General features: G+C 41.8%; 1 protein-coding gene across 4 annotated transcripts in view; it reads left to right on the forward strand.

Moving 5' to 3' along the window:
• Nucleotides 1-9904: 9904 nt before the first annotated feature.
• RGS6 (regulator of G protein signaling 6) overlaps nt 9905-19259 on the forward strand; it is a 260910-nt gene continuing 251555 nt past the window's right edge. For 2 of the 4 annotated variants that reach the window (XM_064424434.1, XM_064424436.1), the window contains exons 1-2: nt 9905-10033; nt 10135-10264. In XM_064424434.1, coding sequence (XP_064280504.1) covers nt 10202-10264 — 63 coding nt within the window. In that variant the 5' untranslated portion in view covers nt 9905-10033; nt 10135-10201. Of the gene's footprint in view, nt 10034-10134; nt 10265-10607; nt 10888-11663; nt 11915-19259 lie in introns of those variants that run through there. The other 2 variants (XM_064424439.1, XM_064424438.1) reach the window with 2 other exon arrangements.

Consider the following 19259-nt stretch of genomic DNA (forward strand, 5'->3'; position numbering starts at 1 on the left):
CAAACAAGTGGCTCTGTTTTCAAAAGACACATTGCCAGAGAAGACAGCGTACAACCAAGGCTGGGTTTGGTCATGGAGCATAGGTTTTTAAACTGCAGATTAAAAATTAGAACTGCTGAAAATAATTTTAAAAATATGACTTAAAACACAGGGGCATGGAGACTAGAGGGGGTAGGAAGGAGATAAATATGAAGGCAGATATAGATTTCTGAGTTGCATCTAAATGAACTAAAGCCTAGTAGCCTGTTTAAAATGCAGTCTTGGTCCCCTGTTCCAGCTGCAAATGGACCTGTCCTGTAGGTGCAGGGATGTGTGTGGCCAGGCCTTGGGTGAAAAAGATATTTTGGTAGCAGATGCCTGTGTTAGATAAGGTGTACACTGAACTTGTGCTCCTCACTTTGGTGGACTGGTGAGTTGGACTGATTGTTGGAGGCTACATCCATGGACGTAGTACTGGGTGAACACACAGCTGCTTGTAGCTGTGGACAGGATGGTAAAACTTCATCTTCACTGAGAGTTTTCAGGGTTACACAGCAAAAAAAAAGCATGAGATCTATTAAAGAACAGAAGCTTGGCTGTAATTTCAAAGTGACAAGTGACCTCCCAGCTAGGCTATATCTCCAAATGTTGTTGCTAGACTTGATTTGTGGTACTGTACTTTCACTATGCAGTTTGGAAAGTCAATGTATCAGACCTGCAAAAGCAATGAAGACTTAGCCTGCTTAAGAGGTAGAGACAATAGAAATACTTCTGGGCTTTCCTGATCATTCAAAAAACTGAATAGTTGAGCATCTAGGAGGGGAGATTTTTATATTCTGGAAGGGTGAGGAGGATCAGCTGATTATAACAGGGTGAATAGACCTGTTTTTTTAGCTTGTGTTGGTAAATTGTAGCTCACAACCACATCAACTGATCTGTGAGAATTTTCTAAATATGTTCTACCTATCATGAAGGGTGTTATTCATTTGGACACGTGGTTTAAAGGAGCAAAATTAGCATAAGATTTCTAAGTCACTGCAAATACAGATATTTAACTCAAAGCAAGATTGCTCAATGGAGTACTAAGGACTTTCTTTCTCCATCTTTCATACTTTCACTTTCACATATGATATTGCTATCAGCTGCTGAGCTAAATCTGAAAAAGGCTTTTGGGAGGGAGGGCAATGAGGGACAGAGACAGGCAGTATGGAACAGAGTTAGATACCGAGTTTTTAGTACACTAATACTGTTAGATACTGAGTTATTATTATTGTTAGATACAGAGTTATTAGTGTTCTGTGAATACTAATGAAAGTTCACCTCAGGGTTTTTCCCACAATTATATATTTGAATGAAACATGATATCTCTTGACCTCTGCTCAATCTCCTTCAAAGCTGGAGTTTTGTTAATGTTTTAATAAAATAATTTCCTAAGAAAAAATATAAAAAAAGAAAGAAGAAAGACTGAGTTTTAAACAACAATTTTGCAGAAGGTAAATTGTGAACCTGTAAATATTTGTACTGAAAATACGTGCTGAGTTGCACTAGCAGACCATGTTCAAACAGCAGTTACAGATACTTCATTGTCAAAATGTAAGGATGACTTCCATGAAGCTCCATAGAAGATTGCTATAGGTCTCATAGTACTCATTAATGGGTTGGATGATGACACAAAAAGAATCATTATTAAATTTGCAGATAATTTCAAGCAGCAAGAGACTGCAAGTATTGTAGAGGAGATGATTAAAATACAGTGATCTTGATAAATTACAGGTATGATCTGAAAAGTGTGGGTAGAATTCAGGATGAATAAGAGCTACATTTAGACAGGAACAAGAAAATGCAGAAACACAGGACAGCAAGGAACTCTTCTCAAAGCAATTCTGTGGGAAAATATTTAGCAGGCTTCCTAGAACCCAAATTGAACAGAATGAAATAATGCTGAGCTAGTACAAAACAGGAGGATGCTGCCCTGGGCTCTCTTTGCAGGTGCAGACTGCTCTGCTCAGCACTGGTGAAGCATCAGCAAAAGTGGTGTGTACAGCTGTGGACAAAACATAAATGTGAAGCAGCTGGAGGTAGTCCAGAGGACAGTGATCAGAATGGTAAGGCATTGAGAAAACAAGCTGTAAGGAAAGAAAAGTTATAGTGTCTAATCTGACACAGAAAAATAAGCAAAAGACTTTAAAATATGGAATTCTGCTCCTAAGAGAACAGTAGTAATCTGCTTTCTACATCTATAATGGAGGAAAAGAAATAAAGGGCTCCTGTTTTAACACAATATTCATCTTCAATATTAGGATGAAACCTTGTACAGATAATATTTCACTAAATAGTAGAATAAATATGGCATGTCCAGCCCTGAATGTCTGTAAGAACTTGCAAATTTAGGTATAGTTGAGCCTACCCTGAGCAGTGAGACAGACTCAGTGATTTTTAGTCCCCTCCTAGGCTACAAATTTATAAGAAGCAGACCCCCACCTTGTACTGAATAATTTACACATTTAGTTAAAATTAACTGTACTATTCTGAATGTGCATAACTGCAAGCAGCTTCTGAGGAATTTAGCCTTCAGTCTCTAAGAATGTAAGCAGGAACAACTTGAAAATTTTAGAATTTGTAACTTGTCAAAATTTGGGCAGATTTTCATAAAATAGCATATCCTTGTCACCAAGGCCCATCTCCCTGATACATTTTTAACAATAGTCTCAGAACATGGGCATATTCAGATATAAAAATATATTTAACATGGGCAAAAGCCTTTTTTCATCAGATCTCCTTGCAACTGGTTAAGCTGATTTTGCTGTAAGATTAAAAATAAAAAAAAAAAACAAAACCAAAATCAATCCAGACTTTTGCTGATTCATACAGTGAAACATTGTGGCCCAAGCAGATAAAGATGGAAGATTCTCAACCATGCCTGCCACAGGTACTTACTTGAAAGAAGATTTGAAGACTCACTGTTTCATTATCATTTATCAGGCACTTTGAGATCCTGACATGATGTGTATTACATATTTTAAAGCTTTGTGGAGTTGTTAATGTCAATGCAGATTTAAAGCAGTTTCTTAGATAATTAAGGAAAAAAAATCATTAAACTCATGTTTTTTAAAAATAAGCCTTATGCGTGATTTTGAATTATGCATTGTGCAAGTGTTTTGTTCTCACATTCTAGTTGAACAGAGCAGACCAGTTTGAAATGTGTTTGAATTGAATTGGGCTGTATTAGTCTCTTTACTGTCACAGTTTAACAGGCTGAGCATTGAAGTAAAAACTGCATTTCAAGCAGAAAGATGCTGGTGGAGTTGTTCTGGCTGGAGAGGGGGAAGATGAGACCAGAACTGAGCCCTGGGATCCATCTCATATTTCACACTGCTGAGATCTGCAAAACTGGCATTTGGGTTCCTGGCTTTGTAGAGAAGGGAGATTCACAAACCTAGGAAAGGATGACAGCACTCCAGTGGGACAAACCCTCTTATGTTCTTCTTGTGCCCAGCAGAGAGAAAGATTCTTCTTGTCACACATATGAGCGTCTGAGGTTATGCTCCAGCTTTGAATCTCTGAGTGTCTTTTCCCACTGTCCCTACTGTGACCCTAGAAAAAACAGGTTTCCTAGACTATTATCTGGGTTTTGAGCCCTTCTTCCACCCATTCATTTTAGTGAATGCTGTACAGCTGACCCTGACTCAGTCAGATCTCTTCCCTGTGCAGTACCTTCTCAGCAGTAGACAAGCTAGGACAATAATTGAAAATGTAGGAATATTTGACTGCTCAGGTTTAACTGATGTTAATAGGGAAAAAATAAAAACAAACAAAATGAAGTAAGGGAATATTTGCCAAAAGCATGTCAAATGTTAAACTTCCCTGCCAAAACCAGAACATGCAGTGTGATGTTTAGCTACATAAATTAGCCAAAGAAGGAGAAGTGGTACCATCTGATTTAGATAAACCATCAACACCCTGTACATTTTTTGTAACTATTAGAGAAAAGATTTTATAGAAAAAAATGTCTGTGTACATAAAGTGAACATATATAGATAGATACAGAAACACAGAGACATGTGTTTCAATACTTGAACTGTGTTGGTGGGCACTATAATCATCCAAGTACAGAAAAGAAACATGGTTCATGGTGATGTTTGCAGTTTCTTCCATATGGGAAATGCTTTTTCAAAACCATGAGGTAATATAGTTTCTGCTGTGAAAAATGCATAGTTTAATAAGACACAGATAAATGCTGGGGAGAGAGAGATATAACACACAAACAGTATGATCAGAGATAGGAAAGGCACATACTGCATCTTTCTGGATTTAAGTGTTTTTTAAAACATATTTCATGCCTTCCTCCACACTTCAGGTTCCTCATTCCCACTGTGCAGCAGTTCCCATCACTGCTTATGTAATTAATCATAAAATGTATTTCAAACAGAAAAAAAAGTCCAAAGGAAACTTCGGCAATATCACAGAAGAAAAAAGTCAAGAATGTTATGATGTACTCAAAGTGAGTACTACTTCTGCAGCTTTTCCAGACCAGGGGGTAAAGACAAGCTGGAGAAAACCTGAATTCTATGGGAATTCACACATTTCTGCCACTTAGTGCCATGAGTTTTTATAATATTTGGCTACCTGACATGGTAGTTCAGGCTCTACCATGTTCAGGAAAACTTTACAAGGTCAGATGGAGTGCAGGCAGAAGGCTGTTCTTGACTAAAGCACAGAAAAGAACATTGATAGATATAAAAAACTGATCTCCTGATGAACTAAAAGAAGATGTGGAGAGATCTTAGCAATTTATAGATGTTATAGAGGAATCTAAAATCCCCTCTACAGTCCTCTCTTTAACACAGGAAAGTATGAGACCATGCTAGTTTCCTCACTCAGCCAGTGCTCTGACTTGCTCAGATTTGAGATTGCCAAGGCAGAAGAGAAAAGCATGCCTCTGCCATATTTGAGCAAGAACCTGGATATTGAGGGAATGGAGCCCCTCCTCTTTGGATTAGTTGTATTGCTTTTTGTCCATTTTGGCCTTCCAGGTAAAACAAAGTGAAGCAAAGCTTCTTACACAAATCTCTTTTCAATAGTTTCAACAAACGGGGTCTTCCAGACTTTCCTAGGTGGATTTACATAGACTGTGAATTTTACTTTCCTACAGTGTTATTCATTAATAAAAATGAACAGAAGAGCTGCTATTAATTATCTTCTGATGTCTTTAGCTTTATTTTAAAAAAAATTCTCAATACTTTTTGTTATGTGATTTTCCTAGATGTGGGATACAAGTTCTTCCATGCCTGAAATTCACCACCATGGCTTTTTCCCTCAATGATAACAAGTCACCAAGAAGTTTGTTGTAAGTGACTCAAAATTTAAAAAGCATTAGAGCTGGCACAAATTTCATGTTTGCAAAGGCAACTGAAATCCCTTTGCACAAAGGGAGGAATTAAGTGAAGCTCAACAAGGCCGGTACACGCTGCCTCTGAATGGTTCCTATTAAGTTGTCTTTGTTCTTTTAGCTTGCATGATCCTCGTAGGTGTAGAAGTAGACATTGGGCTTGATACTGTTTAAGTCACGGCTCTGAAACTGCCAGTATACATTACTTGCATTTTTCAGTCTGACATATTCAATTTCTGTGAAACACGTTAACGTGGATCAGTGGAAACCTCTGTGGGCTGAGATCCCTACAGGGAAATTTTCCTTTAGAGAAAGCACTCACACTTCTATAAACCTGGCAGATGTGGCATCATCTCCTACGCTGTGTTCCCTTCCTTAAAGGGTATGCAGGAGGGACTCAACCACAGCAAGGCACCTCACACTTGACTCTCAAAGGATAAAAATTCCTGAGAATCTCTGAGATGGAGGTGGAAGGAAGAGATGTCTTTCAGCAGAGTTAGTGTGTTTTGGTGCTGCGTGGCTGAAGCATCATTTTTCTAATTGCTCCCTTTTTCTGCTGAATCCATATGGAACACAGCACACACAACAGAGATTTAGGGGTTTTTAAAGCATACTTTAATCACAGAGGGATAACGTGAAACAGTATCTGAGAGCATCGAATGTAGAACACAGTGAAAAAGGGAGCAAGCATCGTTTGACCTGCTGTTTATTTGTCACAATGACAGGATGCACAATAACTTTTTTCTTCTGGTAGGTGAAGCAAGGTAAGTAAAATTAATGGCACCCATGACTTGCTCTTGCTGAAAGCTGGCATGAGTCTGTACTGCCTGTAAATGTCCAACTCTGCTAGTCAAGCTAGCCACCAACTTCATTGAGTTAATTTAATGTTTACAAAACAAAGGATTGTTTTGGAAAAAGGCTGAGGAATTCGAGTGCCTCTGCAACCTGATACTCAGAAATATAACATGAAATAAGCTAGGGCTTTGAGCTGAAATTTTTTAAAAAATCTATAATATATGCGATAAAAGATGTGCTAAAACCTCTTTAAAACTACAAAGAAACTAACATAACAACTGCCTGAAACAAAATAGGAGAGATGAATTAATCCACCCGGCAAGGCCTTATTTAGTTTGCTTTAACAAAATCTGTAGAGCCTATTGCTCTGCTCTTCTAATGATGTAGCCTAAGACAGAGGAGATAAGAAAAGCCAAGACACTTAAAGCTGTTGTAAAACTAGGTCACTGTTAAATTAAACATTTTATGAAAAATAGAACCTGCCTTGAACAACTCTGAAAACCTCTTTGTTTTTTTCATGCCCTCTGCCAAAGAGAGACACTTACTCCTCTTTATTGCCTTCATGAGAAAAAGCACTGCTTTAGTGATGTTTCAGCACTCACCTCGAGCCAGCAGCTCCATTTTTTCTTGTAATTAACAGCTATTGAATATTTATGAAGTAAGTGCTATGGGGTAACACTTACTCATTCGATCAACAATGCTGTTGGCTTGAAAACTGAAAGGAAAACACTGGCCCTACCTCAAAGCACTGCAACCACTGCAGCTGCAGCAGCTTCTGCCTTTCTGAGCTTTTCAAGCACCAGGAGAGGAGGATGCTACTGGCAGAAAGTTATCAGTATCTACTCCTCCTTTTTTTCAGATGATCACAGGGGAACGTGCTGTGCTGTGACTCTTTGCCACGTAAAGAATCTGTTGGAATACCCTGGAGACCCCCACTGTTGAGCTGTGAGTAAGAGTTAACAGAAGCCCTGTGAGCATGTGTAACTCTGGTGTCAGCCACGATATGCAGGGGTTCAAAGCTGTACATTCTGAAGTTGATAAAAGGACCTCTTTACAGCAATGAGGATCATACAGATTTGGGACAGCATTACTAGGCATGAGGGAAGTTTTCTACCATGGCAGTCTTCAATAGAAGATATGATTTTATAAAATGTGTGGCTTTGTCATTGAAATCAGTCTCTGGGATAAAGAAAAGCTGACCAAATATTTTCAATAGGAAATGTTAGTGAAGATGAAAATGCTAGCTCAGGTTCTTCAGTTTTAATGATGTATCATTAATAGCAAGAGGTGTTCCATCCCTGGTGTGGACCATGGTGGTCTCTTCTGGCTTTCAGATGTCATCATATAGGACAGAGGAAGAGGAACAATGAAACTCTGCCCTCCTAGCCAGAAAAATGCATGACAGTCCCTCCCCACATGTTCTTCTCCGGTGCTTACTAAGCATAGCAGTGTTTCAGATGCAAGGTCTTTTTCTGCTAGCATTGCTGTACGTGTGTAGTTCTACATCAACTTGAGATGTCCCACTGATCTAAACGGAACTGTTTCTGCATCTCTAATCATTCACATCAAACTGCTGGACTCTCCCGCTGGGAAAGAGGCTAAACTAAGAAACAGTTGCTGTGATGAACCAACTCTGGCTACATTGTTTTCAGCATAAGGATCAATGTAAATACAAAGCTGGCTCAGTTTTATCAGGTTTTAATTATGTATAATTTATTTTAGTAGTTAATGCATGAAAGTAAAAAATGTTGCTATGCCATTTTGCTTCATACCATTTATTACTTCAAGGGACCAAAGAATCATTGTTACTTGAGAGAAGCCACTAGGCAAAGATTCACTTATTTATAGTATAAAATGGGGAAATAGGACATGGAATATTATCTAAACTTGAAATACCATTTAAATTGTATTTATTTATTATTTGCCTTTCCTTTTATTTGTACTTTTTGGTTACAATTTCTTCATAAGCATAGACGTCACTTTTATTTTAATGTTTCCATTCAGCTTTCTTTCTCAACATCCTGGCTGTTGGAGTATGGTAACACTCGGGCTGTATATACTTCCAGAAAACAGATAGGTAATTTCTTTGAATTATAATGTTAATACACATGTGAAAATACACATGTGAAATATTTCCTGTCTGTCTTCTACTTTGAAAACAGCATTTTATAGAGCTTGCCTTTTAGTCTGAGTTAACCTCATATATTCAAGCACTTAGATTTGTTGGTTACTGCATGCACACTCCTTTGAGGGAGGTGTGAGAACAAAAACTGTGTAGAGTAGTCTCGAAACAGTTTTTCCTGAACAGACCTAAGACACTGAAATACTTCACTGTTGATATTACATATAGTCATACCCCAGCATAACTCAATATAACTAGTGATTTAAAATGCTTTGTTGAGAAAATCTCTAAAAAAAGAAATCTTTATTTCATAGGTAGCCATTCTTTCTTTCTTCCCTTTGCCAGACAGCTTTGTGTAGCAAATGATATACAATATGCTTGGTTTAATCCAAAGGGAATGAAAATTAGTTTAAATTCAAACTTGATATAAAGGGAAATATTTTTTAGATTAATTTTACTTCAAAAAAGTATCCCAAAAATATGCTGTGATGTTTGAGAGGTACATTTTCTTTGAACAAAACAACCAAGATCAAAATGTTTTAACCTGTCACAGAAGCTTTTAAATGCCCACAGCTGAAATCTGAAACAAATCAATTGAATCAACACCCTGTAAAGTCTAGTAAGGGTCAATGAGCTTGTGTGAGGCATAACTGCAGAATTTTGCCACTAAGATGCAATTTTGAGTGTGACAGGGAAATAAATGTATAGTCTGTGTTGATGAAGGACCTTTCTGAAGAAGCATGTAAACTCTGCAAGCTAGAAACTGGCATTTGCAAGGCTAAGGAAAGAGTAGCCAGTAACGGTAAAGATGGACATATGGATCCAGTAAAAATGGAAGGGATGCACAGTTGAACCAGAAATATTTTTTTCTTATTAATTTAATATTTGAATTACTGAGCAGTTTAGTGTACGGGATATCACCAGAAATTGTGCTGGGCAGAATACAGCATAAAATAACATGACATCCCTGCATATGATAGCTTCTGGTGTCAGTCAGCAGGCTTATGAAATATAAAACTGGTTTTGGTATGATCCAGGATGTTAGGAAAATGAGGGAACAGAGACATCACACTGTCATCATGATATTTTATGAAAATGCTTTTGCTAGGATTTTTCCCTCCTGGGAAGCTGAGGAGCCTCAGGAGAGAAATGTAAACAAAAACTACCTGCTGCTGTGGAATGCAACAGGTGCATCTGTGACTGGTGCATGTTGGTTGTTTCTAATTAATAGCCAATCACAGATGCAGCTGCATCAGACTTTGAGAGTCGAGTCTGTTATTCATTCCATTCTTGTTCTTTCTAGCCTTCTGATGAATCCTTTTCTCTCTATTATTTTAGTATACTTTTAACGTATCATTTTAATATAATATATGTCATAATATGATAAACCAGCCTTCTGAAACGTGGAGGCGAGATTTCGCGTCTCCACACACGGGGCACCAGACACAGCAGCACACAAGGGCTTTTAAGGCAGGCTGCACGGGTGGGTAAAGGAGCCTTTCCTCTGTGCAGCTGACAGCTTCATTGTGAGGAGTTTCAACAGCAATAATGAGTCCGATGCGTGGGAACCAAGCCTTGGAAATTCACAAACTTTGGCAGGGAGATGGGTGTGGCTACCTCCTGTCAATGGTCTGCCCTAGTGCCTCCCAGCACAGGGCTCTCAGACCTGAGGGTGAGCTCGGGGCAAGGTGGGCTTAACTTGCCGTCTGGAGAAAGAGAAATAAAAATCTCATCCAACAGAGAAATCGGTGAATAATAGCCCTAAGAAGTGTGCGAGCTACTTTGCCCACAAAGTTAATGTGTGGAAATTCATCCTAACTAACAGCAATGTCTTTTGCCCACGGGACAGGTCTGTGTAAAAGAGCTGCGTCTGCAAGCTGTTTTGTTGGACTTGTGTGGTGCCTGTTAAGATCTATATGGTGTGCAGAGCCCAGGTCTTATTTAGGGAATCCTGGCTGTTGGAAGAAGGTGACCAAAAGGTGAGGTTTCCCGGTTTCAGATGGAGGACTTTAGCCAAACACTTTAATTGTGCGACTCAGCACATAAACAAGATTGCAAGAGAGATACAAGGTTTGTCTTCGGCTCCAAGCCTTTCTTCGGGGCTGCGCCGAGTGCCCCGGCAGCGGCCGGGGTGGCGGGACGTGGGAGCTGAAGTTCCCCCGCGTCACCGCCAAAGGGCAGCCGGCTCGGCCCCGGGGGAAAGGGGCGCCGGGGCCGGGCAGGGGCGGCGCGCCCGGGCCGCCCGTAGCGGGCGCTGCGGCGGCGGGGCCGGGGCCGGGGCTGGGGCTGGGGCTGGGGCCGGGGCCGCCCCCGTCCGCCCGGCGCGGGCTCGGCGGAGGGTCGGGGGCGGCAGCGAGGGGCCGGGCCGGGCGGGGCGCGGTGAGCCCGCGGCGCGCTGGTCGCGGCAGATTCGCCCCGGCCGCCGTGCTCGCCGCAGCAGGAGGGGCGCTGGGGAGAGCGGGAGGGTTTTGGAAGAGGCGCCCAGAGGAGCCCCGGGCTGACCGCCGGCCCCGCCCGCGGGTCGCGCCATGCTGCGGGCGCTTCCCCGGCTCTGAGGAGAGGAGAAGGGGCGCCAGGGGACGGCGGCGACGCGATTGCTAAGGTAATGGAAGTGGGCTGCTCTCTCTCGCCGTCTTTTTTCTGCTTATCCGCATCTGTGTGGCGAGTGGCTGTCACTCGGCTGTGGGCTGGCAGCGGGATCCCCGAGCCCCCGGGTGGGAGTTCGCTCCCGGTCGGTAGTAGCGGGCAGGTGCAAGGCGTGTGTTCTGCGTGTGTGTTACGTGGGTGTCTGTGTCTGCCGTGCCCTGCCCGGGCCGTGCGGACCCCCGAGAGCTCCGTGGCTGCGGCTCGCCCTCCGGCGGGGTTCGGAGGAGGGGGCCCGGCCTCGGGCCCCGGCCCGGGAGGTGCGTGGGCGCTGTCCGGGCCGTGCGGGGGTGCCCCCGCCCCGCGGGGCGCGGCTCAGGGGACGCGGTGTCCCGGCAGGTGTGCGGGCAGCGCAGGGGAGCCGCAGCTCGGTGCGGACGCAGGACAGGTTGTGGTGCCCAGAAAACGCAGGTCTTTTCGCGGAAGGACGAGGGGGAGCAAGCGCTGGGGTGCAGCTTGAAGGGGGAGCTGGTGCCCTGTGGGAAAACTTGGAAACTCTTTCGCTTCGGTAGCGTATTGCAATAATACACTTCCATCCGCCGACAAAGTGCGTTTGCGTGAAGACAGATTGGTGTGTGAGAGTAAAGCTGCCAGGCACTCTCCTCCCAGAATCTTAATCTCCTGTGACACTGAAAGCATCTTCTTAGTCACTAGATGTGATGGCATGAGTACAGGAGTGTGTTGCAGGGCCAGTAAGAAGCTTCAAGTGATTTTTTTTTTTTTTTCCCGAGGAAGATGCTGATTTTTGTATAAATAACGGCACGCTGCCGCTCGTACGCTGCAGACGTAATAGCAGCCAGGGCTGCTGCTCCGAGGAGCTGGCTACGCCTGTGGCTCCGGGCTTGGCGTCCCGCCTGCACCGGCGCTGCCCTCGCTGGGACGGCCTGGGTAAGCCGGGGCTTCCTTCGGCTGACCTGTGAGGGACTTGGCAGAACTGCATCCCTGTTGTAGCCTGTGTGCTACGTGATGCTTCCCTGAAGTCAAAGGTATGCATCATTTGCTCTCGATTGAATTATATTTGCTGACTGGCAGTGTATAGGGATTGGAAAGCAGGAAAATCTGTCTTGGATCAATAAATTCATACTGTAAAACTTACCTTTGTGTTGGCGTGTTGCAGCAGATATTGGTGGTTTCTCATCCCAAAGAAAGCTACTTTTCCTCTTTGTTTCTGGAGGAAGTGCTTTGTGAGCTGTTAGTGTGGGATTTATTTTTATTTTTGAATAGAGGTATATTTGATATTGTAAGTTTCTTTTTTAATTTTTTTTTGTAATGCCAGATTTATTCTAAGCTTGCAGATCAGAAGAACTAGGAATTGTTTACTGTAGGGTTATGATCTATAATACTTTCTCACCAGCTGATTTGGAACACTTTCACTATTCTTCCTTGTAAATCTGCTTTAAAAAGAGGTCAGATGCTGAAGAGCAGTTATTGGCTTAGGGGCATATTGTTACAAGCACAGAATTATAGTGTTCATTGCTTGAATATGTGTGTGAAATGCTGAAGAAGCTGTTTAGACTCAGCCAATACTGACTTTATTTTTAGATGAGCTGTTCCTTTTTCTAATGACCTGACTGATAGAACAATTGATGACAAACATTCCAATTTGCTTCCTAACTGGCTACAAGTGTGATGGATTAGATAGCCGTCTGTTTTCCATTCTGAACTGTATTAAAGGAAAAAAACAGTGACTTGCTACACACCTTACACTGAAATTTATGGTAGTAGAAGATACTGCTGTTCACCTGATTTTTCTGGTTTTTCTTTTTCCTTGCTAGCCTTCCCTTCTGAGAAAAGTTGCAGCAGGTTACTGCATAGAGTAGTTGTCAATGCTGCTTACCTTAGTTTCTCTGTGACAGTTCCTGTGGTGCAGGTAGTACAGATACTTGTTTTAAGCAGTGATGCCCAGGAGTAAGACGAAAAGGTGTGTCCTCTTAAAGCAGCAGTTACCTCCTTGCCTACCACTTGCAAGGTGTTTCAGTGTCTAGAATGTAATTCTGGTGAGCACACTGGTACAGCAGAGGTGAGCAGAGCACATTTCATTCATGGCAGTAACTGCATTTGGTAATGCCTCTGAGGCAGCTGAGGAAAGCTGAATGTATGGACAGGAAATGCCTGGCTTTGTTGTCGTCCATTCGAGCAGGCAAGAAGGGGAGAAAAGGAGAGGGCAGTCCTGTCCCAGCAGACTGCAGCAAACTAACAGATGGCAGGGAAGAGAAGAAGCTAATATATGTGGAGTAGCAGGAAGAGAAAATAGCTGCAGTGTGTTGTTTTACATGGTGCGTTGGGATGCTGTGTTAGTCTGTGGTGAAACTTCGGGATCTTGCGGTGCCGTGGCTCAGGCTTCCTAACAGAAATACAAGGATGTTGTGGGGTGATGATTTTTTTTGTTTCCTTGATAATGATATGAGTCTTCAGTTTTCAAGAACGAGGGGTAATTAACTCAGGGTCTTTGGCTTTGGGGTAATTAAGGCAGGACCTTCGATATGTAAATCAAGCACTCTAGTTGTACAGTGGCAGCAGAACAAGGGCAAACTGCTCTTCCCATGCCCAATGTTACAAGAGTACAGTTCTGCCCTTATGATGGGTTATGGTATTGTTTGTGCTCGTTACCTGGAGCTTCAGTTTCTGGAAGCACACCTTGGCTCTCTGGAGGAGATATTGTAGGAAAAACAGGTCCACTTCACTGAGCAGCCCTGGGCTATTTCAGGTAACAAATATGCACTTAATTGTCAGAACTGAAGTGCTACTGTTTCCTCCTGACACTCTTTTCAACATCTTCGTGGCTGCATTATTATTTATGTCAATTCACACCATGGCATTATAATTACAAAGAAAACCTGGGTAGAATAAGAAAATTATGTTGGTGATTTGGAAGAGTGCTTCTTCAATTCAGACTTTGAACTGCTGTCCCCAGTGCAGTGTAAGATAGCACTCTGCCTTGTGAAGTTACCAAGCAGCATGGTGGCCCTGTGCTATTACTGAAGGTGTAATAGTACATTTAACCCTGTTCATTTGCAGCTTGGTCTGCATGAGACAAACTGACCAGAGCTGTGCTGGCCAAGCACATTTCAGAAAGTGTAGGTGGTGATGGTGTTTTTTTTCAGAAGCATCTGGTCAGTCACTTTGTTCCTGTGGAGTTACACATCTGTCTTCCTCAAGCTACAAAATTTCCTCTTTGCATCTTTGAGCACTTATATATAGTTGCACATCTTAGTATTCTGAACTGAATTATTATTATGTTCCTACATATCCAAATCTATTTTTTATTTCCTGCAATTTCTGCCTCCATTCTTCATCTTTTAACTTTCTGTCTGGTGACTGTGAGAGCAATACTTGCATTTTGGTGGTGGTGGATTTATAGCAGTTTAGAGGTGGCTAGAGTACTTTGAAAAATTTGCTGTATCTTTATATCTTTTAAAAGATAATAATAGATGTATCATGGAGAGTTCTAAATGGTTTGATTGCAACTTTCCCTCAATAATATAGTGGCATTTAAGGTTTATACAGGATGATATTAATGTTAGTGTATCCACAGTGTTTTTGTAATTTCTATAAGTTTTACCATGAAAAGGCATTTCCATGATTTCAGTTAGTGTTTCCAACATATTGTGGTGACTGAGGAATGAGATAATTTCTGTTGTTGTGCTCTATCTATGAAGAGGAGCAAGAAAGAGGAGCTAATTTGTGTTTTTCTTGTTGGTTGTCAAGCTCTAGAACGATTGTGGAGTCAAGAGAGACTGCTGCTACCCACTTATGTTGCATCAGATCTCATACTATTTTTTAACATCTCTGCAGCGGGTGGCAAAGAATGTGGAAAGAAGGAAAGAGAAGAAGATTAAAATTTCAGTGAGCGATAAGGTTCTGACACTCTGACATCCCAGGAGCTCTGCATTGTCGTGCTGGAAGCAGCTGTGTATTCCTAGACTCAGCAGCACAGGTTTGCCCCTTTGCCTGCACAGGGGTGGTGAGCACCATGAGGCAGTGAGCAGGAATTAGTGCTGCACTTTTGCAGGAATCTTCAGTTACACACTATAAACATTATCCCGATGGTGAAGAACAATATTTCATCTTCTTCATTGTGCTCATAGGATCTGGCATCAGCAGTGAAAGGTTCATGGGATAGTTTAATCCTCATGCTACAGGCCTACTATGCTATGAGGATGTGTATTTTTAACTAATGGCTTGAAAGTCAGTGTTTAGATGTTCAACTTATTGCTCTGTCATTTGTTGTGTGAATGTGGGAAGTCACTTAATTTCACTGTGATTTAATTTATCATTTTGTAAAATAAAATACTATTTGCTTGTGTCACAGATGAGCAACTAGTTTTAGATTGCCTTCATCAGTCTAAGAGCAATCTGGCAGAGACATGCATTAGTTCAATTAAACTAACTGTCTTTAATAGGAATATTATAGTGTAGCAGTAGCCAAGTATATTAGTATGTATAGTCTATGTAGCCTGTATTGGTATTTGTAGTGCTTCAGATCAGCATTGTGAAGTTCAGGTTAAATGAACCACAGCACTGGGATTTGTAGGCTTTGCTGAACTGTGTGGATGTGTGTTGTTTGGACTTGAGCTAGCTAATTCAGGAGTGGCTTAAGTGCTTTTTACATTGCAATTACTGAAGTGATTTGTGTGTAATTTGCATCTGAAAAGGCTGTGTGCTGTTATGATAAACAGCAGGGCAGTGAAATCTCAGTATATTGCATCATGTCCTTGAAGTAGGTGGGATACCACCAGTTGTGTTCATTTGCACCAAGGGTATTTCATGGTGCCACATCTTCAAGGACACCTGTGCTTTTGGGTAGCAAATTTCCTATTTTATTTGATTGCAAGGGTACTTGCAATTTTCCATCATCTTGAGAATGAACAACCAGCAAGAGCTCTCAGCATTTTGGGGCATTTCAAATGAGATTATGCAGTTGCTGATCAATGCGGGGCTGGATTGCTTCTGTGAACTTGCATAAGATTGCTTGAAGGGAACTTCATTTCAGCAACCTCTACTGGGAACAGAGAGTTTAGGTGGAGTAAATCTGAATTTGGAATCTAACAAGCACTGAGGCCTACGTTTTGTTTGTTTTGTTTTTTTTTTTTTTTTTTATTTTAGTGTTTTCTTACCAGTCTGTATTAGAACATCCATTATTTTGTGCATCTTCTCATTCAATTTTATATTTGAATAAATTTTCTTCAGTTGTTTTCAGCTTACAGGATACAATGTATCCTGTAAGTGCAGCCCATACCCCAGAAGTAGCTTACTGTACTTGCAATTAGTATTTCCTATGGTATGTAAAGGCAAGGCACTTTCAGAGATGGTGTATTTGATGGACCAGCTTCAAAGAAAAGGATGCTCTTAGCACACCTTAACTGATCCAGTAGAAGATTTATATTGTAGAATAGATTAGAAGTCTACCCTCAAGCTCTGTATTATCAGTACAGTTACTCATTTTCTACAGGCAATGATACTGACCAATAAGTTGGTATTGTTGCAAAACAACAAAATACAGATTCAGCTTTGTAACTGCTGCTCCTTGCAGGCTGATAGTGCTGAATAATTACTGCTGTAGTTTGGGATCACCAATTCACATGAAGTTCAAAGTTGAGCTATAGCTATCTCTTTGCATTTCTAAATTTATATAGCACTGACACTTGTTTTAGTAAAATATTCAGCATATACTTGCTATCACATTCCTTGTAGCTATCCTTGGTAACAGCATGTTGGCTCAGAGCCTTTCCAAGAGGCCTTGCACTCGCAGCAGTATTATTTTATTGGAAGGGAGATTGATTACCGGTGAGTGCTGCATTTTTTTCCCCCCTGAATTCTTTGGAAGAGGGGTGGATGTATTGGAAGCAGTTTCTTCCTGGTATAACATAGTTCTGGTCCATTAAAAGTAAATTTAGTATGCAAGTGTCTATTTTAACAATTGATTTCATAAAGGGAAAAAATTGCCTAGTTAACCAGCAATTCGTATGTCAATATTCACTACAATCCATCTCCATTCTATTTTTTCTTCTGGTTATCTTGAGAAGTCAGGACCTAGTCAAAGTTAGATGCCAAAAATTACTTTATATTGACTTCCACCCCTATATTTCTTGGATGTGACATTCAGATCCAGACAGTTTTTTTCAGCATTCTAGAATAGCTAATAATATGTGCAGATTTGGAAATATATAAAATCAAAATGGAGTGTGTGGCAACCTGGGGAAAGGGGAGAGAAGTAATCCCCTTCTATGGCATATGAAGAAGCAGTCTGATCACCTGCCAGGTGACTGAGGCAGATTGCCAGTGGCTCACACAAATGGAACAACTGGAACTGTCCATACTGAGAGCTGTCTGTTAGACAGTAACAGCGTGAGCACTGGCACAGGTGTCTCAGATGGAGAGAAAATTGCTCAAGACCATGGAGAGAACCCTTTTGGGGGTGGTGTGAAGCCTTGGTGATCCCTGATTAACAATATTGTGCTTAGAACACTAAACCATTAATATTTACTTTTCTTTATTAACCGATGTACGTGATTGGGAACAGCAAGTGATTGGTGAGAAGTACCTACAGGCATCTACACATTAGATTACTCAGGGGCTGAGTTTAAACTTCTGTGTATCTGCAGGAAGCCAAGTGATTTAGACTGATGTCTGAGAGCTAGTTTGGTCCAAAAGATGGCTGTGTTCATACTGCGTATTCTTGGCCAGAGGGGTCTCAGACCTCTGGCCCTTAGCTGATACCTCTGTGGCCTGAAGATACAGTGATTGTTGTGGATGGTTTTCTTTTCAAGTACAATGTTTTAAAAAAAAGTGAGATTGTCCTGCAGCCCACCAGAAGGATGAGGTTATGCACTGTAGGACTTGGGACATGTTGGGAAGCTGTACGGTTGTAGGGTGTTGCAGAACCTATTGGGAGACTGATGCAGACATGGATAAGAGGTAGGAACCCCAACCTTGTGTAAGATGATCCATGCTGACTCTTGAGAGCAAGTGCTGATGGTGGAGAGCTGTGTTCCCAAATGTGTGTCTGCTTAGGTTTGGAGCTCTACAAAAGAGAACAGCAATTAAGCACTGTGGGTGATCAGGAGCCCAGAATTTGCTCTCTGCCCTAGTACTGTGTGGAAATGTAGACATGCCTGTAGTATGTTCTGAGGCAAGTTTTTCACAGGAGAACCACTTAGTTATGGAAGGGCACTGCATCTTTAGGAAATGTCTGTAAGAGTAGTAGAAATGGAAAATCCCAGCCTTCATCAGGATCCCAGGTTCCCTAAGAAGAAGAAAAAGGGGGTGTCCTGGAACTGGGTCCTCTCTTCCTGCTCTCTCAGAGTGAGTCAAAAGAATCTTGGCTTATTCCCTGGTCTAGATGTGTGCCCATCCTTCCTCCTGCCAGTTGCAGAGTGAGAAAAGTGTTGAGCTCCTATGCTTTAGCATGGATCTCCCTCTGAGCTTGTACCTTAGAAAGAGAAGGAATGGGGTCCTTTAGAGCCCTTGAATTTTCCCAGTGTGAACAAAACTGTTTTCCCACAAACAAAGAGGAATTTGTTTGGCAAAAATTTCAACATTAAGTGCAGTTGCTGGAAATGTTTATACTTTGTTCCTTAAAAATGGCAACAGACTGAGTATTGTTGATAGTACTGCAATGCTCACCACTTGTAAGGAGGGGCAGAAGGTCTGGGATAATCTTCTACTAGGAAACTATTTTCAGAGCAACTTCAGTTACAATTTGATATCCAAAACTAAGGATTGAAGGGTTTTTAGGTGCTTTGGGAGCTATACTTCACTGACTGAAAGCAGATTTCCCTTTCTGCCCCTCCACTGTGGGGAGCAGTGCCATGGTATCCAGGGTAGGGCCAGACCTTTGCTCTGTCACTGTTGACTGTGGCATGGCTCACTGTGTGTAGCCCTTATGTTCTCCTCATTAGGCTCAGGGGAGGACATACCTGCACAGTCTTGACCCACTGGGCATGGTGGTGACCATGTGTAGCTTCTGAGTTTCCCAGAAAAGTACTGGTGAAGATGGTGGAGTTTTGATCTCAGCTCCAGTCTTCCTGGCTTTGGTCCATTCAGATGGGTGTTCTATCCATTCCTCTTTGGAAAGTTATTTCACTCATTGTGTGGGTTTACTTCTGAAGGAGGAGTAGAGGTGAATTTTGCAGTGCTTGGACTGAGCTACACCACTGAAAAGCAGAGGATATCCCAGGCAGGTCCTGGGGATCCACTGGCTGGTGTATTCACCTTGGTCAACAGGATCAGCTTAATGATAGGCTGTATGTTGCCTTCCAGGATACACAACTTGCATGGCATGCCCAAGTCCTGGTTTAATGAACTAATAATTAACCAGAAAAAGAACGT

This window comes from Passer domesticus, chromosome 6, assembly GCF_036417665.1.
Source record: "Passer domesticus isolate bPasDom1 chromosome 6, bPasDom1.hap1, whole genome shotgun sequence".
Classification (NCBI taxonomy): domain Eukaryota; kingdom Metazoa; phylum Chordata; class Aves; order Passeriformes; family Passeridae; genus Passer; species Passer domesticus.